Raw genomic sequence first — 26,876 nt, 5'->3', positions numbered from 1 at the left:
GGGGTCAGGAGGTGAGAATGAGTGTGGGTTGAACGGAAACTCCCCAGGGGCGTCCACCCAGCAGTGCTCTCACTGGATGGCAGCCCAGTGAGAAGCGGCTCTGAGACTTTGCAACACCAAAGGGGAGCATCTTAGGAAAGCTCATCCTAGGTGAGGAGAGGGAGTCCCAGCAGGATGGGACCCCTTGGGCAAGAGAGGTGAGGCTTGAGAGCTCGTGTGGGTGGCAGAAGAAGGGCCATGGGCTGGCTCCTTCCCCAGGAGGATGGACACATTTCTCAGAGTGTGTTTTCTAAATTCCTGGGCTTTGTACCATCTCAGAGGACCTCGCCACCACAGAAGCCAGGAGATACATCTGTGGCAGTGGAACTTTTCCCAGACACCAGTGTGTCATCGTCACTTTCAACATGGAGACATTCTTCTTCCTGCCTCTCTTTCAGCCACATTCCCCCATGTCCCTGAGCAGGTTCCATGCTCAGCTCCAGGGCAGGAGGCTGGGGCTCAGAAGTAATGCGGAGCGACCGAGAGAAGGTCTGGAGCAGCACGGGGCACCTAGTAGGCACTCTGCACATGACTAGTGCGAGAAGCACTCGCCGCCAGGACCAGCACCCCCTTCCCCACCACCAAACATACCCGCCCTCCATCTCTGGGCAGAGAACGGCAGTGCCTCACAGCTGGGACATGCTGCTTTATTTGGCAAGTGCTGTTCAGAAGACACTCTTCCTGAATTCAGGGAGTAAAAAAAATAAAAAGACCTGAGAACGACCACTGTGACTTCTTAGCTTTGATGAAGTGCATTCACCTCAATATTGACATGAAATGTAACTACACGAAGAATTTTTTTCCTTAACGTTTTTATCTCATTAAGGGTTTAAGGAGGTTTCTACTGGAAAGTATAAGGGTATCATCTTTCTGGCTGAACGTGTTCCATTTTACCAAATTAAAGATGTAAAACTGTAAACACTTTATGTCATTAAATTCAAGGCCTGATCCGTCTAGTGGTGAGAAGTAATTTTTTAACTTCTTTTAAAAGAGTAGTTGTATTATTAAAATATAATAGTAATGGCTTTAATCTTCATATCAAAATAAGTGGTTTGGGGTTGGGTGAGAAATAGCTCTGGCTTTGGGGAGGTTCTGAGCCAACCCTCAGGGGCGTTTGCTGGAAGGCTCCATCACTCCATCCTCTGACTTCAGAGTTAAAAATCTCCCCGCCCCAGAACATCTGATCAAAGGCACTCTTGCCAAGTCATAAAGGTTTGTGGAAAAGCCTGTTTGCCTGTCTCAGCAACAGACCTGTGGGCCTGGGGATGGTGCCAAGTGGCCATTCCTTGGGTTCTGAGATGCTCTTGCATCTTGCAGGCGATGCTGCGGAGGCTGCTGTGTGGGTGGTAAACACTGGACAAGATGAGACCTGTTCTGGCTGGGGGAGGCGGCTGTCCCCTCCACGTGCCCTCTGTACTGACACCTGGCCGGCTGCTCTGGAGGGCCTGCCTCCCAGTCTCCTGGCCTCCCGATCGCTCTGCCCACCCACCACCCTGAGCTTTCCGACAGCAGCCATGCTGGGCCTTGGCAGAAGCCCACCTTCCAGTCAGGCTGTGGTTCTCCTCCAGGCCCTGCCTGCTTCCCAGGGCTCCTTGGCTTGTCGGCGTTCTCATTTGTCAGCTGGGAACGTTCTAAGGCTCTCCTGGCCTCACTGCTGTGATTTTCTACCTTCTACCCAGTGGGAAGAGCAGGTGGCCCTGAAGACCCTTTCCAGGTAGGGCCGACACGCACCCTCAGCAGGGAAGGCAGTCCCGTGCCCCCAGGGGACAATGAGAGACCAGGGAAGCCTGGGATTGTGTAATCCCTGACCGTCAAAGCTGGGAGGTGGGGAGTGACTGCAGGTTAGAGCCAGGATCAGAACTGGGGTCCCCGGGTCCGGTCCCGCCACACCCACTGCAGGGGCACAGGCCTCCCTCTGGGGAGGTGGGTGGGCTGTGGCTCTGATGGCCTCCAGCACCGGGTCTGGGGGAGGAGTCAGCCAGGCCTAAGTCCCTGCTGCTCTGGGTGTGGCTGGGCTCCAGCAGCCTGGGTCTCACCCGGGAGCTGGTTAGAAAAGCAGACTCTCAGGCCCCACTCCAGACCCACAGAATCAGAATCCTCACTTCAACAACATCTCCAGGTGACTCATTTGCAGAACCGAGGATGACTCCCTCCAGCTCAGCAAGGCACACCTCCTGGTGCCCCCTCTAGAGGCGACCTGTGTTAGAGGCCCCGAAGCCTCGGGTCTGAGCCTTACTCAGCTAACGAGACTTCTTTGGAGCAGGTGGCAAGTGGAGTGGCCGTCAGAAAGGGGAAGCATTTCAAGATCCAGGAGAACCCTGTAGACAGTTCTCCCCAGAGACTCAGGGAGGGGCAGGTATCTGGCAGGTTAACTGCCCACGCAGCTGCGGGGCAGGACATGTGACTTCTTTCTGGCCTGGGCCTGCACAGCGGATCACCTCTTGCCAGCAAGCATGATGGCCGGCAGCCGGCCACATTCAGGACTGTCTGAGTATGAATTTGAAGAGTCCAGTTGTGAAAGATCTGAGAGTAACCGCATGCTGGAAGTGGCTCAGCTCTAACTAGAGCCCTTGGCAGGGCAGGGAGATATGCGCCCCTAGCCCACATTCCTAAGAGGCCCGGTCAGCTGGGGCCAGGTCTAGGAGGAACGATGCATTGACCGCTGGGTGACCACGAGGCTGCTGCAGTGCCGCCCTCAGCAGCAGTACTCCTGCTCGATGCTGGCCATCAGCTCCTCCTCGGAGTAGTCGTATGTGATGGCCGACTGCCTCTCGGGCCTCTTGTGGCAGCTGCCTGGGGCTCTGTGGGTGAGAGACATGGACACAGGAAGCAAAATGTTACCATCAAACTCCACTGCTCTACTGGACAATCCCAATAGCCCCTGTACGGAATTCTGATCCATTCTAGAGCCAGAACGGAAAACCCTTGCCCTGGGCACACCTCCCCACCTCTTCCATGAGCAGGCCCCTGCCTGACTTTCTAGTTTCATCTCCCCAGTGTAACCTTACCCTGGGAGGCGGCCAGTGCCTGTGGTGCTTGAGCGTGAGGGCCTGGAGGTGAAAAGACAGAGTTCGAATCAGAGCTCCACCACTTACTAGCTCAGTGACCATTTTCTCCAGGATGGAGCTGTAGTCCTAAGTTCACTGTGAGGCATAAATGAGATAATGCGGGGACAGTAGGTGACCCTGAACCTTGCCGCCCCGCACAGCCCTCAGCAAAGGGGAGCTGTGTCTGGTTATCCATTGGCCTGACTCAATCCCTGGACCTCACCCTCCGGGGTGTGGGGGGGGGTCTCACGGGAGCTGCTGCTGTGGGGCAGGATCAGATGTTGGGATCCTGGCCACTCCCCAACCCGCTGGGCAGTGTATTAAGTGACCAGAGCCCAGCTCCTCGTCCTGCTGCCTGGGCTCCAGGATGTGGTTCCCACCAGCCTGGACCTGGCTGCCCACCCGCTTCAGGCTTCCTGGACTTTGCTGAGCCCCCGGACTTCTCTGTCCTGCAGGCTGCCCCATGGTGGCATCAACCTGTGCCTGGCCCTGCCCTTGCCCCCTTCAACCCCTTTGCAGGTGGGAGGCTGTGAAGCCTGGGCCGGGCTGGGTGCTGCCAGCTGGAGCGGCTGCCCTTGAAGGGGGAGTTAGGCCAGGTATGGGACTGCGACCTCCCCGCTGCCAGCCAGAGGTGTGCTGCTGCGTGAGCTGGGGGCTGGGCTGGAGGACCTCTTAAGGCCCATCTAATCACTGCCTCGTGCTCCTGACTGACGTTCAGAGAGCAGCCTGCAGGGCCCTGCCTGCTGTCCCAGAACGCAGGGCAGGAGCTGGGCTCTGGGCCACTTGACTGTCACCTCGGGGTGTGTGCAGCCTAACAGGCCCCCCGGCAATGAACAGGAAGGATGAGGGCTAACAGTGGGAATCCACCTCCCCAAGCCCAGAAATGACACCTGCCTCCTACACAGCCCCCTGGGGTCACCCAGGCCGGCCAGTCTCTATAGAAGGGGGAGAAATGCCTTGCCCACGGCCACATGGTGACCTGGCAACAGACCCTCCTCACCTGTCCCACAGCTCAGCAAGCCCTGTCTCACTAGGCACCTGACACTTCCTGCAGCTGGGACACGGGGAAGAAAGGGGGAAGGAGGCAGGGCCAGCAGGGGAGGCCGGCAGGGAGGCCGACAGAAGGTGTTGCAGCCCCAGCAGCCGGGGGGGCCACCCTTGCCCGTTTGACGGGCAACACTGTCCACCAGCGGCTGCGGGGCTGCCGGCCTGGGAGCCTGAAGACCGAGATGGGGTCTCCCCCTACTTGGCGGAGGGGAGCACGACATTAAAAGGGAGAGATGGTTCCTAGAGAGACTGGGGAGTCAAGAAATGAATCTCTGTTTAAATTATAATTCACTATGTCAGAGATTCCCAAAGTCCTGCATAAAAAAAAAAAAAAAGAAAGAAAGAAAGTTACTTTTCGCCAGAGAGAGCAAATCAGTTATAACTGGGCTGCAGAGGCACATGCTAAAGGAGGCCTGAGTCATCTGTACTATCTGTTGCGTCTAGAATTTACTAGCCTTTTGACCATGGGCAAATCACACCTTGTATCTGTTTACTCCTTAGGAAAATGGGGTGCCTGGCCGACAGCAGGCATCCCACAAGCATTTACACAGTAAATAACTAGTGAATTTCAGCAGCAGCCTCAGACAGAAGCCTCCGGAATCCCTGTTTCCCCTCCACAGGCCCTAGGCTTCTGTCACCAGGCTTCGGGTCAGGCTGGCCCAGCGCTGTCCTCAAAGCCAGCCGGCCCGGCTCAGCTCAGCTGCTTCCACACCCCCCACCCCTGGGGGAAGGACACGACCGTCATCGAGGATGGTCAGGATCCGGGGGTCAAGGCCCACAGGCCCAAGTTCACACTGAACGTTCCCTTCAACAGCATCTGTGAAGCACGTGCTCTGTGCCTGGTGCTGTGAAGCCCAGACATGAGGCTGAGCATGAGACAGAGAGGTAAGACAGGCTGTCACAGGTACCCGCTGCGTCACAGGTACAGCTGTGGTGGAAGCTGGTGCCGGCGCTGCTGAAGGAGGGAGAGACGCCAGGTCGAGGAGGATGGGAGAGGGCCAGAGTCTCTAAGGAGGAGATACTTGAACTGGGCTTTGGAGAATTTTCCTCTTTAACATTTTATTACGAAGACTTTCAAGCATACCGAAAAGTTGAAATCATAGAGTCAATGATTAAGCAAAAAAGTTTTTTGCTACATTTTGCTGGATTTATTTTATCACATGTCTATTTCTTCATCTGATTTCTGGATGCATTTCAAAGAAAACTGCAGGCATTAGGACACTTCTCCTTAAAACGCTGTTTTGAGGGGTTCTGGCGGCAGATAAAGGGATGGGGGGGTTGTCTGGGGCAGGAAGGGAGGCGCTGCAGAAACCAGAAGGGGAGAGTGCCGGGGGCTGCGCTGTGTGCTAGGCGTGTGGGGACAGAGGCGCACACTGGCCGTGAGGTCCTGGGTGTGCAGGGGAGCCCGGTGCTGGCCGCTGGCAGTGAGAAGCCACAGCGGGTGCGGGACCAGGAGACCCGCTGCTCCCTCCTCCAAGGGGTTCCCCTAAAGGCCAGGAAGCCCAAGTTTGGGGAACAGAGGAGGGAGGCTGCCACCAGTCCAGACTCTGGGGAAGGCCTGTATGGCTTCAGAGCCTGCTCCCGGGAGGCACGGCCCTGATCTCACCTTCACAACTCTCTCCCCTTTCCAGTCGCTGCGCCGGGACGAGCCTGGGACCCGCCCGGCCGAGAGCCCGGGGCCTAGGGCGGTACTTGGGATGCCTCCAACGAAAGCATATCGAGGGAGTGAATGAATGAATGATTGAATGAAGTACTCCTGGTGAGGCACATCCTGGCGTTTGCATGTGAAGTGAAGGGACCTATTCGTTTTAAAATAAGAAGAAACAGCTAATCTGTGTGAGGCAGAATTTAATCCTCCTAAAGTCCTTGAGGTGATGAAAACCTCTGAGAGTCACTGTGGGTTATCTTTACAATCAGTGGAAATATGCAGCCAGGACTGAGCCGTGTTGGCACCGCACTGGGCCCAGGTCCTCAGTCGCACCCCCTGCCCGGGCGTCTGGGTCTGAGCAGAGCCGGCCCTGGTGCCTGGTCACTGGGGCGAAACATGGTGCCCGGCCCAGCATGGGAGTGCACAGGGAGCCCACCCCCGGGCGACGGCGCTAAGTGGAGTCTGTGATGGTTTGCAAAACGAGGGAGGAGCAGGGGCTGGGAGGGAGGACCAGCAGGGGTGCTCCACTCCGCTAAGAGAGGCTCTGGCCTTGGCGAGGGACAGAGCCCACGTACACGTGCTCACGGCTCCACCTCCGTGGCCACGGCGGAGTCCCAGGCCCAGGGCCAGTCCCAGCGTCCTCTGACTTGACAGCAGTTGCGCACAGTTTCAGCTTGGCCTTCAAGGTCCTCCTCCTCCCCCAGACCCTGGGTTAAATGCCTCCAGTCTGTGCGAGGTGTCCTGTTCAGACCTCCGCGTCTTCCTTGTGGCCCCCGCCACCCAGAACCCTCCTGCCCTCCTCTCTCCTTGGTGAAACTATGTGTCCTTCAAGCTATTGAAACATCAGCTCCTCCATGAGCCCTCGGGCTACTTCTGTCCCCTCTCAGACCTCCCTTGAGCCCATGTGAAGAGACCCCGCTCTTCAGGGAAGGGTCTCCACAAATGTTTGTGAAATAAGGGAAACCAGCAAGGTTCTGGCCCTGAAACCACTTGAAATTGGTAATAAAAATAGTTGTGCAGCCAGAATTTTCACAGCCCTGCTCTTGGAGCCCCACAATTGCCCGCGTCCAGCGACCAGGGGCCGATCACCGTGATCCAGTTAGAGACGAGAAAGCCAACGGCGGGATGGGCCAGGGGCCCGTGGTCAGCCCAGCCCAGCCCCAGGTGCTGGCTGCTCCTGGGGCCCTGGAGTCCTCATGCGGCCCAGGGCCGTGCAGACAGAGAAGGCCTGGTCTCTGGGCCTGCGGTGCTCAGCTGACACGTTCCAGGGGTTTTAAATGTGTTCTCCTGCTAACAGTGTCACAGGATTATGGGGACCCACCGGTCACCCCTCTAGGCTGTAAACTCCTGAAGGCCAAGGACTGTGCCTCATTCACAGATGAACCGCTGCACAGTTTCTGAGTGAGTGAGTGAGGGCAGGGCCAGGGATGGGGAGGCTTGGGGGGCGGGGGCGGGGGCGGGCTGGGGCTGTGACTCTGGCAGAGATGCTCTTCCCCTGTACTTACTCGGAGCCGTGGCTGCTCTCTGGGTGGTCTTCAGCGCTCTGTTTTGGGGACACCTTGAGAAGGACAAAAGGAAGAGGCATCAGGAGGTTGTCAGTGGTGCAGCCTGCGTTTGCTCTGGCTTTCTGCTGACAGACGGCCACCACGTCCAACCCGGGGCTGAGTAAGCCAGAGCTGGAAAGTGGAAAGGCTCCCCTGCTGTCTAGTTTCATCCACTTGTCTTGCAGGTGGGAAGCTGAGACGGGGAGAGGGGAGTGACCTACACAACTCACACCAAGAGATTCCCTGCCTCCCCGGCAGCTGCTGGCCAGCACGCCCCCATCTCTCACTCCAGGAGTCGAGGTCCTGACCTCCAGCTAAGCACTGCCTGGCAGCCCGCCCTGCTGCTCTGCTGTGCCTTATCTGTGCTACGTCAAGGGTGCACAGGTGTCGTACACGTCTTTCTGCAAACTCTTCCAATGGTCCATGCCTGTCCTGTGTCAGCACTACCCAGTCTCAATTACCACAGCTTGAGAATAAGCCTGGACTCTTCCCGGTCCTCTGCACTTCCACACATGTGTATTGCAGTCAGCTTGTCCCCCTTGGGGGTTTTGTTGGGGTTGAATTAATATACAGATCATTTTAGGCAGACTGGATATCTTTACAATAACAAGTCTTCCAGTTTATAAACAGGGAACTTCTCTCCATTCATTTAGGATTTCTTTAATGTCTTTTAAAAAGTCTTCTCATTTTCCCTGGAGAGGTCATAGATATCTCTTTTTAGACCAGTTTCTAGATACTTGATATTATCTTTTTTTAAATAAAATTTTATTTTCTTCCTGTTTGTTTCTACAGATATATGATTGAAATATATACATTTTGTGTCAGCAGTCTTACAAAACAGTCATTAGTCTTAATAAGTTATTTGTACATTCTTTTGGACTTTCTTCCCATTTACACGATCTGGGAATAATGGCCAATTGATTTTTTGCTTTCTGGTCCTTACATATTTCTCCCCTAGCCTTTCTGCACTGGCTAGGACCTCCAGTACTACCTTCAAAAGAAATGATGATAACAGGCATCTCTGTCTTGTTCCTTTATTGAAAGGGAAAGTTTTCATTATTTCAAACATAATATTAGGTTTGCTGTGGTTTTTTCTCAAGCTTTCCTTGATCAGATCCTGGTTTCTCTGTGTAGGTCATTTCTTCAGCTCTGTCCTCCAGGGCACTGATCTTCTCTTCATCTCCGTCTAATTGCCTGTTCACCCAAACCAACAGAATCTTTAATTTTGTTTATTGTATTTTTCATCTATACAAGTTCTATTTGGTTCTTTTTAAAATATGCCAGGTCACTTTCCAGAGGTCCTTGTCCTTTGCACATATTTTCTTTAAATAAAATAAACATAATTGATTATAATCTGTGTCTGGTAATCTAAATAAATAACAAGTTTTCATTTGCCTATTTTTGTTTTCTTTGTTTCTTCTAGTATTCACTCGATTCTCTGGGTGGTTGGTTACTTTTTATTGTTTGATGCTCTTATCCTTGAAAACCTTTTGTGGGTGTCCTCCGAGGCCTGACAGGAACATGCCTTCCTCCTGAGAGGACACGCATTTGCTCTGTCCAGGCACTTTCAATCTGGGACCACTTGAAATTAAATGCATGCTTTCAGGTATTTTGGAGCACCTAGGTGATGAGAATTGGAACCGCAAACCTTAAGAGGCAGCTAGATTGTGACTTTCTTACCCTCCTGAACTGTTCTGTGCTGTGACACTTTTCCTTGCAGTCCCTGGAGGGTCCTGGATTTATGAGGGAAGGATCTACTATTAGACTTTTACTTTCATTAGGTCCTAAATTCTGTTCCCTTTACTGCTGGACACCATCAGACCCAAAGCTCAAGTTCACCTGAGGCAAACACAGTCCAGTGTCTCATTTGCATCTGTGGATTCTACTTTTCTTAGATCTGGGCTGGTAATTCCTCACTATCTCATCAGCCACTTAATGCTTCAATGACACTCTTATCACATTAATTATATCCAGTATATTAAGTTCTTTTCAGCAGAGGGGTTTGTTCGAATGACCTTCCTCACTGTGTTCCCAGCATAATCACTGGAGGGCATTATGGACACCAGCCTTTGACCCATGAAGGTAAGCAAGGCCACGACCCAGCCAGATGTCAGCCTGCTTTGTGCACAAGGTCTCCCATTGGCACAAGCTGCGCCCTACAATACAGACCACAGCTGTCAAGAACCCAGTCTTCAAAGAGCTCACAGCTCTTGGCAAGAGTCTCATAAAAATGCAATGCACAAATAGATACGTGTATATGTATAACTGAATCACTTTGCTGTATACCTGAAACTATCACAACATTGTTAATCAACTATACTCCAATATAAAATAAAAAGTTAAAAAAATGAAATGCAATGCCATGTGATAAATTCTGTAGCTGAGTTATAAAGTGCTAGGAGAGAGAAACCAACTCTGTATTAGTAGGCGGATTCTTAACCACTGCGCCACCTAAGACGTCCGCGAAACCAACTCTGAAAGGGAAAAACATCATGGGAGGTTTCCAAGAAGAGTGGCAAAAGTGACATTTTAGCTGGAGTTTTGAAAGATTAGGGATTTACCAGGTGGAAAGGAGGCGAGGGGCACTTCAGATAAGGAACAGCATATGCAAATGCACGGAGTCATCAAAGGCCGTGAAAAAGTATTCATTCATCAATTCCCACGTGCCCTGCTGTGCACCATGTACTATTACCCATACAGGATATGGTCCCTGCCCAGAGCAGCTCACAGCTGGGCAGAAAAAACTAGTGTGATGACACAACTAGAGGAAAATCCATTGCCAGACCCCGAGGAGTGGACTATAAGTGCTGCAGGTCAGGACTTCCCTGGTGGCGCAGTGGTTAAGAATCCGTCTGCCAATGCAAGGGACACGCGTTTGATCCCTGGCCCGGGAAGATCCCAAGTGCCTCAGAGCAACTAAGTCGGTGCACCACAACTACTGAGCCTGCGCTCTAGAGCCCACGTGCTGCAACTACTGAAGCCCGTGCACCTAGAGCCCATGCTCCACAGCAAGAGAAGCCACTGTAATAAGAGGCCTGCACACCACAACGAAGAGTAGCGCCCGCTCGCTGCAACTAGGAAAAGCCTACGCGCAGCAATGAAGACCCAACGCAGCCCAAAATAAATAAATAAATAAATATTAATTAATTAAAAAAAATAAGTGCTGCAGGTCATCAGAAGCCATGATTATGATGGTAAACCAAACATGTAGGCCTGCTTCTTGCTTTCACCCCAAATCCTCAGAAATGACAGAAGAGGTCATAAGCAAAACAAACAAACAAAAAAACAACAACCCACAAATCTCTAACAGTACTGCAAGACCAGCAGGTAGGAGGGGTTGATGGAAGACAGACTGGGTTAGATTGACGGAGGAAACCACAGCCCCCAACACACACAGGAGGGGACTGCTGGACAAAGCAGTTTGGGGGTAGCTCCAAGTTCAGAGGTGACAGACGCCAGAGCAGGAGCAGGTCTTGGGGCAAGGGTCAGTGAGGAGGGGCCTGCTTGTGCAAATGGCAGGGCACAGAGGCACACCCTCCAGGCTGGGGCAGGAGAGGGAGGGTAGCATGGACCGCCGCTGACACCAGGAAGCTGTTCCCAGACCACTAATGACAGCCACACTCACCAGGAGCACATCCTGACCCTCCGCTATGACAAGTGGAGGCAGGAACCAAACTCATCAGTTCAAAGAATTAAACCTGAAGAAAGAGTTACTAGAGCAGACCAAAGGTGGCTTTAAAAGGAGAAGGACTGACAATCTCAGCCACACAAGAATAAGCTGTTGTGAAAGATAACCAGCTACAGATTTTGGAAATGGCATTTGTGGTGGAAGAAAGTAAAATCTCAGTAGATGGTCTGAATAGTAAATTAGACACAGCTGAAGAGAAAATCCATTCCCTGAAAGATCAAACCAAGAGATTCTCTCTGGAAGCAGCACGAAAAGACAAAGAAATGGGAGAGAGATACTAATCCTAAATAAACTATTAATCAATAGTCTTATTCTGACTTATTCTGTAGACACTGAGGAGTTTTAAAGTTTTTTTTTTTTTTTTCCTTTTAATAGTAGAGCAAAATGAGCTGTCCCACTGCTCCCTGTGCACATAATCCTACATGGCCAATAAGCAGAACTGGGCTTTTGCCCTCACAGGAACCTGCTTACATTCTCTCCGAATCCTTTTTTAAAGTCTCCCTCCACCCTCCTATTCTGAGGCTTAATCCCAGGGCTTAATCAATCACCCGGTATTTGCTCAGTACCCCAGTGTGCCCAGTGTGGCATCAGCTGCCATGGAGACACACCCCTTATGCTCTCGAGGTGCAGTCACTAGAGAAGTAAGTCTTAGACATTTTAGCAATTAGTAAAATGATAAGCGCACAGAGCAGGGGCTGTAAACCTTTGTGCAATCGGTTTAAGCCTCAGTTTACCCATCTGTGTAATAGGTACTTAGCCCTCAGGGCTGCAGAGAGATGAGAGAGTGCCATCTATCATCTATCTATCTATCTATCTATATCTATCTATCTATCTATCTATCTATCATCTATCTATCATCTATCCATCTATCATCTATCATCTATCTATCTATCTATCTATCTATCTATCTATCTATCTATCATCTATCTATCTATCTATCTGTCTATCATCTATCTATCTATCATCATCTACTTATCATCTATCTATCTCTCTCTCTATCTAGCTAGCTATCATCTATCTATCTATCATCTATCTATCCACCTTCTACCTCATCCTTAGAATAATGCCTATCATGTAAGTGACCAGGAAACACTATTACAAACATCTGACCCAACGTCCAGCCCAAAGCAGCCTCTGACACGGCCCTGCTAGAAGAGAACCTGAAGGCATGAGGAGGAGGAGAGCATAGGGAAGATCTTGATGTTCGTGGCCTGAGAGGTTCCAGGACAGCATATGCTTCCCTGAGGAACTAGTTCTGACGTGTTTCTTGGGAAACGGTAGTTAGTGGTGGTAAACAGAGCAAGCTGACCCTGGGTGTGTCCTGCCACACAGGCCCCGCGGTGTGGGCCGTGGCGGCCACCCGCGCTGCGGGCACTCCCACGCGCTGGCCAGAAGAGCCTGTCCTGCCCACTTGGCACCCTCTCCACGTGGAGGTGGGCTGCACAGCGAAGGTGCACAGCCTCGTTCCAGGGGAACCTGAGGGGCGGCCTGGCTGGGGCTGCTGGTGGCGGGTGACCTCACCGCGGGGAGTCAGTAGTCCCTCCATATTCCTCTGAATACTCATTGCGCCTTTGCAGGGTGTAAAGATGAAGAGGAGATGACTCCCATGTCAGCAAGGAATTCACAGTGGGAAGAGGGACAGAGAGTAGGGATGGGGTGACAAAGATGAGAGAAAAGGGGGAAGTTCACACCCACACACACACGTGCACTCACACACATAGCCACACACTCACCTCCACCACCTCCTGAAGCAGCCCATTCCAGCTCGGGCAGCTCAGACTATCTGAAAACTCTTTTTAATTTCTTTTTATTAAAAACTTTAATGGTGGTAAAAAAACACAGAACCTAAAATTTACCATCTTAACCATTTTATAGTATATGGTTCAGCAAAGTACATTAACCAATCTCGCAAACTTCGCCTTGCCAAACTGAACCCCTGTCCCCATTAAACGACAACTCTCAGCCCCCAAACCCCAGCAACCACCACTCCACTTTCTGTCCTACGGATCTAACTCCTCTAGACACCTCACTTGAGTGGAATCACACAATATTTGTCCTCTTGTGACTGGCTTATTTCACTTAGCATAATGTCAAGGTTCACACATGTTGTAGCCTGTGCCAGAACTTCCTTCCTTTTTACGGCTGAGTAATATTCCACTGCACGTATATACCATGTTTGGTTTATCCACTCATCCGTGTAGGGCTACTTGGGTTGTTTCCGCTTTTTGCCGATTGTGAACGATGCTCCTACAAACACGGGTGCACAGATATCTCTTGAGACCCTGCTCTCAATTCTCTTGGGCATATAAGAAAGTTTTCTCATATTATATTGATACCAATCTGCCTCTGTGCACTTTTCAGCCACTGAGACTGATAATATTCTCAGTAACAACATAGAAGAAAAGTAATACTTTTATTTAACCATCCTTCAGCTATTTTTAATGAAGTCATCCCATAGGGACCCTAGTTCATTTCCTCTTGTCCCTTTCTGCTGGAACCAGCTTTTGCCATCACCTGCGGGGCTTTTCCTTTCCTCACCAGATTTTGTAAGGGCTGTTACAGATATAGTTTCTCCCATCAGGAGGGCAACTGAGCGAAAGAGCAAGAGATTGGAATCAAACATTTGCATAATCAACCAGTTTCCAGTTCTCTGTGCTGCTCTACTCACTACCAGCAGGGACATGCTGCAGCCTCGCAGGGCAGGGATGACGTAGTCCACCACATACGTGGACCAGATGCCCTGAAGCTGCACTCAAATGGAAGGCCATACTCTTATAATGTCCCTGACAGCTCAGCTTGTCATATCTTTCATTTTTTCACCTTTGTTTCTTTCTGTGCTTGTGCTTTGAATGTGTGATTCTTCCTCTTGCCCATTTAAGTCTTTATTTTGACTTTCTCAGATGCAAAACGCGTCAGACACCCTCCCAGAAGATCCAGCTTGAGGAAGCCCCACAGGAGCTTGGATGAAAAGCAAAGACACAGCAGCCCCTGGTGGCTGCTGCAGGCCTAGTGCAGACACAAGCTCCCGCCACCCGCCAGCTGGCGGCCTGCCTGCCTGCCTCTCCTAGTCGGTAGCACACATATGGACCCCCAGGGGAGGCCGCGGCACCTGGGCTGGGGCTGTGGGAACCGGGCTGGGCTCAGGGCGAGCATGTGATGTGTCATCACTAGAGAGTCTAAGGAGGCTTTGAAAAACCCACACCACAGCCAAACAAGAAGCAGAAAACATACTCGGAAGAACTGAATAAGATGATTTCTTAAAGTCTCCTCTGACTCTTACTACTAGGGTTTGTTGTTTTTTTTTTTTGAAAGTGAAGTATCAGCGGTTAATCTTTAGAAAATCCACTGCATATTTTATTTAACAACGTGTATTATATTCTGCTTCTGTTTAAAGAGTTCTCCCCTTAACTCTTAATTTCTAACAGCTTTATACGTGTATATGTACACATATCAATAATATATATAATTGACATGGAACAAGATGCAGACATTGGAAGAATACAATTCGATAGGTTCTGACATGTGTATCTCCTGTTAAATCACATCCATCACCCCCTGGGTGGTGCTCCCTCCTTCCCTCCTCTGCCCTCCCATCTCCAGGCGACCACCGGTCTGCCCGTCACTGCGCATCCGTGTGCCCTCTCTAGAAGCCTAGAGAGGAGGAATCACACGGTGTCGTACTCTTTTTCGCCTGGCTTCTTTCACCTCACACCACAAGCCTGAGATCCATCCACCTTGTTGTGTATTATCAGTAGACATCCCCCTTCCTCTCTAGGAACTGTCCTTCTTTGAAGGCCAGGTTTGCTAACGTTTCATGATGGAAACTGTAGCACATACAGTGGAGAGGAGAGTGAACTGGATCTCCCGGTACCTAAGCTCCCAGCCTTGGCAGGTTTCAGCGTTTTGCCAGTCAGGTTCAGTTCTCCCACCACCTGGGGGCGCTACTGTCCCCACACAGGGCCACTTAAGGGCTTCCCAGGCAGCAAACTGCAGGCTCATTGGACTCTGCTGTGAGGGCTGTTTTGCATTCCTAAAGCGACAAAGGACTTTTTCAAAAGGAGGTTCTGACTCTGAAGCCACCAGCCGTAGGGCCCCCACTTCCCCTCATGAGGCCTTGCTTCAGGAAAGAGATTCCAAAGAGACTGAAGGCCAGGGGTACCTGGAGAAGGTAAAGGGTGGATGTGGAGGAAAATACTAAATTATGTATCTACAGCATTGTATCACCTTATGAAGCACATGTGTGCAAGTGCACTTTTTTTTTTTTAATGGCCGTGTTGGGTCTTCGTTGCTGCCCTAGGGCTTTCTCTAGTTGTGATGAGCGGGAGCTACTCTTTGTTGTGGTGTGCGGGCTTCTCATTGCGGTGGCTTCTCTTGTTGTAGAGCATGGGCTCTAGGTGCATGGGCTTCAGTAGTTGTGGCACGTGGGTTCAATAGTTGTGGCGCACGGGCTTAGTTGCTCTGAGGCACGTGGGATCTTCCTGGACCAGGGATCGAACCCGTGTCCCCTGCATTGGCAAGAGGATTCTTAACCACTGCGCCACCAGGGAAGTCCCATGTGCATATGCATTTTCATGCGGGCAGCCAGGCCCTCACACCCAGGGGCAGGTGACCTGCGTGGATCCTGGTCCTGCCGGGCCCCTGGGCAGTCGCTCTGTTGGGCCCCAAAGGCCTGGGATGTAAATGAGAAGGTAGCCTGGGTGGTCCCTTCGGCTCCAGCAATCTGTGATTCTCAAACTGTAAAGAAACCAAAGTGGCCAAGTCTGGTGGGAATCTGACCCGGTGGCCTTGGGCCAGGGGTTGCCTTCCGTGATGGCGATGACTTCCGGCATTCAGGTGCTAAGCATCTCCATCTGCACAAACCCCTGCTGCCCCTCCTCACCAGCGTCCAGCCAGAGCTCGTCCCAGGTCCTGGGGGAACCCGAGAGCTCCTGTGCCAAGAAAGCCTTCGTCAGCATCTCACTGAGATGCCACAGCGCCCCGTCACACCTCTGACCACATCTCCAGGCAAGTGCTTCTAACACTTTTAAATCTGGCTGTTTTCGTACATCTCCTGAGAGGAAGCGTCTTCCTCTGGTTCCTGGAGTTCTCCAGGGTGACAGCTCAGGACTCTCCTGCTCCCACCCGCGTGCTCTCCTGCATCGACTGCCCCATCTAGATGCTGAGGTTCACAGAGTTACACACCAGCTCCAGTCACCTTCTGCAGTGGACCGGAGCTTCTGACAGCCCATGAACTTGTCTGCCTCACACCCCAAAGCCAACTTGCACAAGACTGAGCATCATTATCGACTCAACAACACCTGCAGGAAACCTGGGCGCCTTTCCAGAAGCTTGGCTTCCCTTGTTCTACCCCCAGTGTGCACCTCGCTTTCTCCCATTGCCTCTTACCTGGATTTCCGCAGAATCTTCCACCTGGATGCCCTGCTTCCCGCACTGTCTCTTCTCATCCCCTGCCCTCCTGCCCCGGCTTGTCTTTCTAAACACAGGCTGCGGAGGAGACACAGGACTGGATAAGGTGGGCGTCTCTGGAGAAGGGAACTGGGGAAAGCGGTGGACAGGGAGGAAGGGAAACTTTCCTTTAAGTGTACCTGTTACATTTTTTCTCATGTGCATGTATATTACCTATTCTGATTTTGTAAATAATCATTTAAAAATAAAAAACATAGAAAATTTCCACTAGTCCCCCACTGTCTACAGGATAACGTTCTACTCTTTAGCCTAGAAGGTTGTGAAATCATGACCCAAACCGATCTTGTTGCCTTTGGCCCTCCGTCCAGCCGTCATCGCCTTGCTGTCCAGCCACTATGGACGACACGCCATTCTCCTAAAGCACTCGGTCCCCCTGGGTTTTTCCACATGCAGCTCGCTCTTTATGGAATGCTCCCTTCTTTATCGACTGCTGGAAAACTCTACTGACCCTGCAGAACCAACTCAGATGTCAGGTCTTCTTGGATGGGAAGGCGTCTACCTCGGATGGGATTATCTGACTCCTCCTTGTGTGTGATAATTCCTGCCTACCACCACTCCAGGGCCTCTGTGATGAACACGTATTCACACAACCCTCCCCAGCAGAGAAGGAGCCTGAGGGTCAGCACTGTGTTTTACCCCTCTTCTATGTCTCCTAGGTTGATCAAATACCACTCACTGCCACTTAAATCGGTGTTCTTTGCTATAGATCTGAAAGCAGACAGATGGTAATTGTCTTCCAAATAGTAGCTTTTCTGCCAAAAGTCCATTAGAGTACCCATCACTTTCAAATCCCTCTGGTGGATCTGCTTTCCACGCACGTAATCATTTTGCTGCCTGTCTTCACCTTCACACCCCACAGCAGCTGTGAGCCTGGGCTACTGTGAAGTCCTGGCTGACGGTAACAGACAAGAGTCACCCTGGTCCTCCTCCGACAGAGCAAACTGGACCCTTTGCCACAATGGTGGACGATGAATCCATTCAGCCTAAAGAGCAGACAGATAACAGACTTCCCTAGATCTGGAGTGACCACGATTTATTAGGCGGGGGGCGGGAGAGAGTGGATCTGAGTTATCACATGGTAGTAAAAACACAATTTATGTCTATTGGGTTGAATCAAAATTTCCTGTTTAAGGGTGCCCTTGAATTTCACTAGCACATTTAATCCCCCAAACTTCTGCCATTGAGCCCATTCCGGGACTGAAATTTTATGGTTAATTCAGTGTCCTAACAGAGCCATCTTTGTGGCTGCCCATCACCACGGCACTGTAAAAAGAACCTTCCTGAAAGTGCTGGCTACTCTCTAGTTCTCTGCCTCCCTTTCTCCGTGAACTCCAGCCCATCGGGCTTCCCCCACCACTCTGCTGAAACGGCGCCGGCCAAGGGTACCAGGGACCTCCAAGTCGCCAGATACAACGGTCAGTTCTCAGGCTTCATCTCGCCTGTCCCATCGAGCAGCATTTACAAGAGCTGGTCACGTCCTCCTCCTTGACATACTTCCCTCCCTTGGCTTCCAGACCCTGCAGCCTCTTGGTTTTCTTCCCTTTAGGATGTCCCCTCATCTTCTCGACCTCTGAACACAGGTCACACGCATAAGCACCCAGCACGGTGCCCAGCACACAGTCACGTGTCAGCTGACATCATCATTACTGGTGATCCGATCTAACCTCAACCCTCCTGTGCTCCAATGGCTCCCAAATTTATAACTCCAAACCCAACCTCTCCCTTGAATGCCAAACTCTTACAAAGATCTTTTCACTTGATATCTCTGTGGATGTCTGATATGCATCGCGAACTTAAATATTCAAACCAAGTTCCTGATTAATAACATTAAAACCCTTCCGCTTCCACACTTCCCATGTCAGTCAATGACAACTGGGGTCCTCTTTGACACCCTCTTTGACACCTTTCTGACACATCCCACAGCCAATCCATTAGCAACTGGCTGTCTCTATCTTCAATCTAGGTCCATGAGCCAGCCAGTCCTCCCCAGCTCCCTCACTGCCACTCTGGTCCAAATCAACCCCTCTTCTCACTCAGGTTCCTGCAAAAGCCTCCCAACTCTGCTCTCAGCTTTGGCCCTGCCACCCCATCCCAGTCTGTCTTCAACACAGCAGCCAGGGTGAGTCATAAAACAAACCAGATCATGTCATCCGCTGTTCAGAAGCCTCCAGCATTTTCCAGCTCATTCAAAGTAAAAGCCAAGGCCTTATGGCGGCCACAAGGCTCGCTGTGCTCTTCCCTGGGCACCAGGCCACCACCCTGGCTCCCTTGGCTCAGATGTGCTGAGAGCAGGCCCACTGCTACTCTCCCCAGCCCTGGCTGCTTCTTGTTCTTTATACTTTATTTTGCTCACTGTTGGACTTACATGACCCGAATGTTAGCAAAGGTTTTGTCTGGTTCACAGATGTGTAACCAGCACCTAGAACAGTACCCAGCACATGTAGGTACTCAAAAAATATATGTTGAAGGGATAGATCAATATTAGACTGAATATTTTTCTAATTAATAGACCACTGATTGAGAGAGATACTGCTGCATTTAAAAAAAAATCACAATTCGATTAAATAACTTAATAAAAGACAAATCCAAATCCTAGCTTTTCACACATAATTTTCCCACCCTAAATAGTTTTCAGTTTCGGTATCTCACTAAAATACTGTTGATTTTAAAGTTCCCTGACTTTGGGAAAGAAATTCTGCCTTGGGCACCTAAGACTGCCCAGGAACAAGTTGAAAATTAGTCCAGAACAGTAATAGGAGATGCTTTAGTGAATTAAGGTACATGAACTTCATGAAATATTTTGCATGAATAATAATAATACAGAAGAATAATAAAGGTTATTGTGCATCAGCATGAAGAGCTGTGTATGAGATAGTTTAAGCAGAAAAATGTTAAATAGAATGTTATAATTCAATGATATAGATCTTAAAAAGAACAAAAGAAATGAAAACAGCTGACAGCTGATAAGCTAAAGAGTATATTGGGAAACATTTTAAATTGTTAATGATGCAATATTGTCTTTGGCTATACAATTTTCTTAAGATTCTCAACATTTGGCAAAAAATAAACAAACAAAAAACCGACCTGGAAACAGCCTTAATATCTCATAATAAGAGATTAATTAAATAACAGTACCTCTGTACGGTGGGCAAATTATGCGGACGTTATGATGGGAGAAATGCTTATATTATAATGTTAAATAAAAGGATGCTATAAAGTGTATCTATACACTATGACCTTAATGACATAAAAGATATGTACAGAAAGAGATGAGAAAACTGAAAGGAAATACATCAAAGTATTATCAGTAATACCTGCGGAGGGTCAGCTATGAGCAATCTTTATTTCCTTTTTTCTATATTTTTTAAACATATTTTTTTCTGTTTTCCAATTTTTCTACAATGAGCATATATTCCTTTACAATTGTAGAGTGAAGCTAATATAGGGCTCGTCTTTTTATTTAAAACCTCTCATGAGTAAGATCACTTTAAGTTTTTTTATTGGAGAGAACAACCAAGAACAAATTTTTTTCTCATTGGCGTGTGTATTACCTATTCGAACTTCAAAAACAAGCACTTAGGACTTCCCTGGTGGCGCAGTGGGTAAGAATCTGCCTGCCAATGCAGGGCACATGGGTTTGAGCCCTGGGCTGGGAAGATCCCACATGCCATGGAGCAACTAAGTCTGTGCACCTCAACTATTAAGCCTGTGCTCTAGAGCCCATGAGCCACAACTATTGAGCCCATGTGCCGCAACTATGGAAGCCCACACACCTAGGGTCTGTGCTCCACAACAAGAGAAGCCACGGCAATGAGGAGCCCACGCACCACAGCGAAGAGTAGCCCCCGCTCGCAGCAACTAGAGAAAGCCCGTGTGCAACAACGCAGACCCAACCCAGCCAATAAGTAAATTAAATAAATAAATAAATAAATTTATTAAAAAAACAAAACACTTAAAAGTAAGCATACCCTTTAAAAGCTGGTGAAGGCTACTAGTCTTGGGGAACGGAGACTTAATCTCAGAGAAAAACTGAGCACCAGAGGAGTCAGGGAACAAGTGAGAATCCCTCTTGAGGACAAATTCACGCAGTTAAAATTCTAGTATACACAGCGCCCTGCAGAGGTATAGTCAGAAAGACTCGGACTGGCTCTTTCAAACTGCACGACCTTGGCCAAGTTAATGACCTCTCTGGGCCTTGTTGCCTCCCCTATGACAATGGCGTTGGGGGGAGGCGACACCTATTCTGCAGGTTACCTATTCTGACGAGAACTGAAGTAAAACAATGTACGTAAAGGAGCTGGCTCTTAGAACAGCCTGAAGAAATAGTGGCCGCGTAATAGTATCTGAACAATTTCTGAGTGATTGTAAGTGAACTGCGAAGCCCTGTGTTTCGTAGGAATCAAATCTGATACAGGATGGGGAATGGACCTTCTTCTGCCTCTGCCCCCGTGCAGCTAGCAGCACCCTTAGACGCACAGGCTCGGGGAAATGCTCGAGTGGAAGCATGCTGGTGACAGATGTATTAAGTACCTAAGTGGGAGTCACAGCTTTCAGTAAAAGCTGCATGACCCCTAAGCACAGACACATCTGAATGAATAAGGAGGCTGCTGAAAATAACATTCAGGGAGTGTTATGAGGGCAAGATGGGTAGGACAAAATAAAGACAAAATCAGACAAAATAAAGGTCCTTGATGTGTTTGCTGGGGGGACACTAGGGATTACTGAATGTTAAGAAAAAAAAAAATACAGTAAAGAAAAATGGGCCAGGCATTAGTGCCACTGTGAGCAGAGCATGGGAAGTGCTGGATCTGCCCTGTGACTTGGACATCGGGAAAATGGAAAAGGCATGGAACATTCCAGGTTGTCTACAGAGGGGCTGGAGCCTGGCAGACCTGCTACAAACTGTGCTCTCCCCACTTACTGGCTGCCTGGCTTTGGGTACCTTATCAATCTCCTGAGACTGAAATGGCCTTGTTTGTAAAATAGAAAGCACTATTCACCTAAAAGGCAGTTTGAAGAGAGGAATGTGGGACAATGACCAGGAAGTACCTAATTCAGTCCTTAACACAGAACAGGTGCCCAATGGACATAATACTCCCTTCCCTTCTTTACTGTGCACACCATCGGCCGCAAAGCCAAACACCTCACATGTGGGCTTCCCTGTGACTCAGTCGTTAAGAATCCACCTGCCAACGCAGGGGACACAGGTTTGATCCCTGGTCCTGGAAGATCCCACATGCTGTAAAGCAACTAAGCTGGCACGCCACAACTATTGAGCCCATGCTCCACAAGAGAAGTCACCGCAATGAGAAGCCCACGCAGCACAACGAAGACTTGCCCCCGCTTGCCACAACTAGAGAAAGCCTGTGTGCAGCAATGAAGACCCAAGGCAGCCAAAAATAAAAATAAATAAATAAATAAAAATAAAAATTCTGTAAAAAGAAAAACAAAACCAAACATTGCACACACGTCTCTGCAGTGAACACACACCCAAACTTAAAACCGCACAAAGGGAAAGACTTTTTTCTAGCTGACGTGCATTGGTACCAAGAGTTTATGGAACTGGATTGGAAACTAGGAACGTCATGGATGTTCTCTTTATTTGGAGAAGTGTCTCAGCAGTTATATTTCAGTGAATACAAATCCACACACAGGCACACACAGACTGTCACACGTTCCCCAGTGGCCTTGGCCTCATTCAGCCCATTTCCTCCCTGAGATTCTGTTTCCTGGACACGGGGATTTGTAACCCAGCCCTGGTGCACAGGGACTACTGTACGCTTCACATTTGTGTTTTACCTCAAATCTGCTTGTAATTTTTCCTCGGCTTACAATCCAGGGTGAAAAATCTCTTACCCAGTGTTTCATTACAAAGTATAATGGTTCACAGACCAAAAAAAATTTAACTGCAAGCTGCTTCTGCCAAAATGTAAAGGGAAAATTTATCTTGATTTGGAACATATACAGAATAAGAGCTGAAAAACTCCATGGTTAAAGGGTTTTGTGAATGGTTAATTGAAATACTTCTTAAAAATTAATTTTAAAAATTCAAGTTTTAGATGGAATATAGCAATACTTATTCTTAGCTAGCAACCTAAACTGTATCAGGAGAACAACCAAGAACTAAGAAATAAGACAAAAAAGACCACTCAACTAACTAAAATTATTGCCACAAACTCATTCACTGAAGAGATGATTCCTCAGGCCAGGGAGGAAACCTCCCCCAGGCCTGACCTCAGAGGGTTCTGGTCCTCCTTAAAACTCAGTGCCAGTGAGCGTGCTTCTCTGATTCTACCTCCCAGGGCAGCTCAGAGAAGTGTCTCTTTGGGCGGGGGATACAGGGAAGGCTGATTGGTTGCATAAAGACTGACAATGGTAAAAAGTGACGACTGTGGGACTTCCCTGGTGGCGCAGTGGTTAACAATCTGCCTGCCAGTGCAGGGGACACGGGTTCAATTCCTGGTCGGGAAGATCCCACATGCCTTGGAGCAACTATGCCTGTGAGCCACAACTACTGAGCCTGAGTGCCACAGCTACTGAAGCCCAAGAACCTAGAACCCGGGCTTTGCAACAGGAGAAGCCACTGCAATGAGAAGCCCGTGCACCACAATGAAGAGTAGCCCTGGCTTGCTGCAACTAGAGAAAGCCTGAGCACAGCTACGAAGACCCAACTCAGCCAATGAAAGTAAATTAATTAATTAACTTTTAAAAAAGTGACAGCAAGACTGAGGCTGGACCAAGGACAGAAAGGCAGTGACAAGCAAGCCTCACAGCTGCAAGGCCACTTTGATACTAAGGGTGCAGGAGTCTGACTGTCGAGGGAGGGTCTGGTCTCTGCTCTGCCATGACCATGCGGCTTGGTCACTTAACTTTAGTCTCTGCCTGTTTCCTCTTGCATATCTGTAAACATGGACAATAATAACATTGGTAAAAATGAAAAGACTTAATACGTGTTTGAGACCCAAGTGCTCACTGAAATATTAGCTACAATTATTCTTGGACACAGAGAAGTATCTACAACATACAATATTCAGGATGATGTTCAGAGATATACATAATCAGTCTCTAAGAAATTCTAATTGGGACCTACCTGGTGGCGCAGTGGTTAAGAATCCGCCTGCCAATGCAGGGGACACGGGTTCGAGCCCTGGTCTGGGAAGATCCCACAGGCAGGGGAGCAACTAAGCCTGTGTGCCACAACTACTGAGCCTGCACTCTAGAGCCTGCAAGCCACAACTATTGAGCTCCCGTGCCACAACTACTGAAGCCTGCTCACCTAGAGCCTGTGCTCCACAACAAGAGAAGCCACCACAACGAGAAGCCTGCGCACTGTGTCGAAGAATAGCCCCCACTCACCGCAACTAGAGAAAGCTCGCGTGCAGCAAAGACCCAATGTAGCCAATGAATAAATAGATAAATAAATAAAAAGAAATTCTAATCAACAGTGGTCAGAATTTTTAAATGTGGGTGCTTAAAGGGCTAATTTCACTTGAGTTTGATATGCTCTTATGAAGAATATCTCTCTCTCTTTCAAAATGCTAGATAGTTATGAACCTAAGAAAACTTTTTTCTTCCTTCCAAAGAAATCTAAAATAGTGTTATTTACATGCTCAGCCAGGCCTTTTCTCTGTCCTCGGGAGCGTCATTTTTAACATTTGGAGGAACGGCCAACTTCTACCTATAGGTTTCAATACTGACTCATCAAAATCCCCATTTTTTCCTAGCCCAATGGTGTCTTGTTAACTCAGAGTCTTACAAAATGTGCAATTGCCAGAGACTCAATTAAAGGGTGTATATTAAAACAAAAAGGCATAGACTCCGCACTTGTCCCTACAGGCAGTTAGCCTTCTACCTGTGACCTTTAGAGCCAGGAAATTACAAGCCTTCGACCTTTTTACTTTGTCTCTCCAGACGTGAAAATAATGAATTGGACTCAGGAGCTTCCTTGCAGCTCTAATGATCCAGGATTCCAGGATTCATTCAAGAAACATCTATGGTGCAGAAGGTACATACAATCCGATCCAAAAGAGCAACCACAGCTGCTGAACTTACCTCCCAATCTCTCCCGACTCCATCTCCCCTTCAGCCCTCTCACTGCACTCCTTCGCTCAGGACCTGCTCGTCTGGACCACAGAAGCAGTCCCCAGTTGGTCATCTTGCCCCTAGTCTTACTCTGCCCAGTCCATCCTCCCCATGGCTGTTGGCCTGACCCCCCTAAGACACGAAATGTCACTCCCCTTAGTCCTTTAAAGATACCCACGGCTTTCAGGTAAAGTCCGAACTCCTCAGCGTGGAAAACTCCTAGTGTGACCTATCTACACTGGCAATCACTCTTTCCAACCTTTTCAACTCCAGGGTTCCCACCCACGCTCTGGGCACTATATGCCCCAGTCGTCATTGTCTTTGCATACAGGGCTCGCTCCGCCCAAATGCCCTTCACTGCTTGTTTGCCTGGCTAATGCCACAGACCCTTCGAGATCTAGGTCGAGTGCTGTCCTGCTGGGATGCTGGCCGGACTTCCCCAGGGGACCAGCTGCTCTTCCTGTGGACTCTCTATACAGACTGCCCACTGGTATTCTACTTTTTTGTTTACAGATCTCTCTCCCCCATTACACTGTGGACTTCTTAGGGCAAGGACTGCGTGCCATCCGTGTTCATCTCTAGAGTGAGGCCGGCACACAGCAGGCGCTCAAACAACACCTGAGAAATGACTGACAGAATGAGTAAGGCAGCCTCTGCACCCTAGGAGTTGCTATGATACTCAGTGAATGGGGGTGGGGGTGGGAAATCCATTCTTTTTGTTTTCTTTCCATTTTCACTTCTGAAGTTTCCAAAGCACTTGACAACTGAACATTGAAAGATCGCGTTCATGCCATCTCAGAGTTTCTCCCAAATTTCTCAACTGTTTATCCATTTTGAGGGTTATATAATGGAACACTGATGTAATCGTAAAGGAATCTTGTTATATAACTGGGTCTGATTGGCTGTAGCTCACGTTGGGAGGGTCGCAGGGGATGGGCAGGAGGACAGGGGAGGAAGACCCTGCACTGTCCGGGTTGGCCCAGTCCTTTCCACCCGACCCCTCACCTCACTGAGGAGCTTCCAGGATTCTACTGCTTGGTGGCTGCCCCAGAAGACACTTCCCTCCAGTCCCAGCAGGTGTTAAGCAAAGCCTGCGGGACTCTAGGGAAGGTGGGGACTGCCTTGGACATCCTCCTCAGGCCCAGGAGCTGATATCACAGATCTTGTTCATTCAGCTCTGCTGCAGGGAAGCCTGTTGCCAAACGAGAGTGCTCACTTTTATTGTTTTTCTAGAACAGCAGGGATGTTATTACAACTGTCCTGGAAGCGAGAAGAGCGAAGCCAAAAAGAAATTGCACAGCATCTTAAAAATAGCCAGTAGTATCCAAACTGCTTGACCGCAAGGCAAAGATCCCGATGTGTCTAACGTGAGGGGCCTTTGTAACCACTGTTTGGCTACCGGTCCCACCTCTTAGCCGCCTCCTCCGACAGTGCCCAGGGGACTGGCCAAGGGGGAGGTACCTGAGAGGAAAGCAGCGCCCCCCCACCCCCCAGCTCCTACCTGGGCTGCAAGGAGCCACCGTTCCAAAAGGAAAAAGAGGCAAGCTCTGGCCAGAAGAAAGCCTGGGAGATGCATTTCTGCTAAGGGATGTCTGTCTCCCCGCCTTTGAAGGCTGTTCCCAGCACTGTCACCCCCAAACTGGAGGCAGTCAGACCAGCACCCAGAGGAGGCAGAGAGGGAGAAAATCAGAGGGGATGTTTGAGAAGGAGAGACCTCGGCGGGATTCGGGGACAGCGGGACGGTGGGTGACACACAGGGCAGCCCCGCGCAAGCGGAGTGAGCCTGGCCGGGGCTGGAAGCGGCGGGAGGCAGGGGGCGAGCAGGGAGAGCGCGGCGGGACCGCGCCGGGGCTGGGCGACAGGGCGACAGGGCGACAGGGCGGGGGGCCCGCAGGGACAGGGCGCGGGGTGCGGGCCGGCGGGGGCGGGGGGGGGGGCTCCGGGGCAGGAACCGGCGCAGCCGCCCCACCGGCCCCGCGGGCTCCGCCACTCACCCGGCTCCCGGCGCCGGCGGCGGGTCGGGGCCGCGTCGGGCCGCGCGGGGCCAGCTCCCCGGGGCCCCAGGCCGCCGACTCGGCCAGCAGCTGGTCCAGCAGGCGCAGGGTCTCGTCCCCGCCGTCGGGGGGCGCCGCGGGGCCGGGGTCGCGGCCGGCCGCTCCCTCCGCCGCCACCGCCTCCCGGGCCGCCTCCGGGGCCGCCGCCGAGCCCGGCCCCGTCCCGCCCTCCGGGGCTGCCCCGCCGGGCCCCGCCGGCCGGCTGTCGGGGCCGCGCAGCCGCCTCAGGGCGCGGCCGCTCCGGCTGCTGCCGCTGCCCAT

The 26,876-nt window shown here is 50.3% G+C and overlaps 1 protein-coding gene across 4 annotated transcripts; it reads right to left on the bottom strand.

Annotated features, from left to right (window-relative positions):
• Positions 1-763: 763 nt before the first annotated feature.
• CYS1 (cystin 1) lies at positions 764-26,876 on the bottom strand. Of its 4 annotated transcripts, XM_057741749.1 has the most exons (5): positions 26,556-26,876; positions 16,399-16,497; positions 7,287-7,339; positions 3,048-3,089; positions 764-2,840 (listed from the first exon to the last, which is right to left on the bottom strand). In XM_057741749.1, exons 1-5 carry the CDS (start codon positions 26,874-26,876, stop codon positions 2,735-2,737), a joined length of 621 nt encoding a protein of 206 aa, XP_057597732.1. In that variant the 3' UTR covers positions 764-2,734. The 4 variants fall into 4 exon arrangements, with proteins under 4 accessions (XP_057597732.1, XP_057597733.1, XP_057597734.1 ...); XM_057741750.1 differs by lacking the exon at positions 3,048-3,089; XM_057741751.1 differs by lacking the exon at positions 16,399-16,497.

Source organism: Hippopotamus amphibius, chromosome 7 (assembly GCF_030028045.1).
Source record: "Hippopotamus amphibius kiboko isolate mHipAmp2 chromosome 7, mHipAmp2.hap2, whole genome shotgun sequence".
NCBI classification, from domain to species: Eukaryota; Metazoa; Chordata; class Mammalia; order Artiodactyla; family Hippopotamidae; genus Hippopotamus; species Hippopotamus amphibius.
Note: the sequence above shows the minus strand (reverse complement) of the source record. Positions and strands in the feature narration are given on the sequence as shown.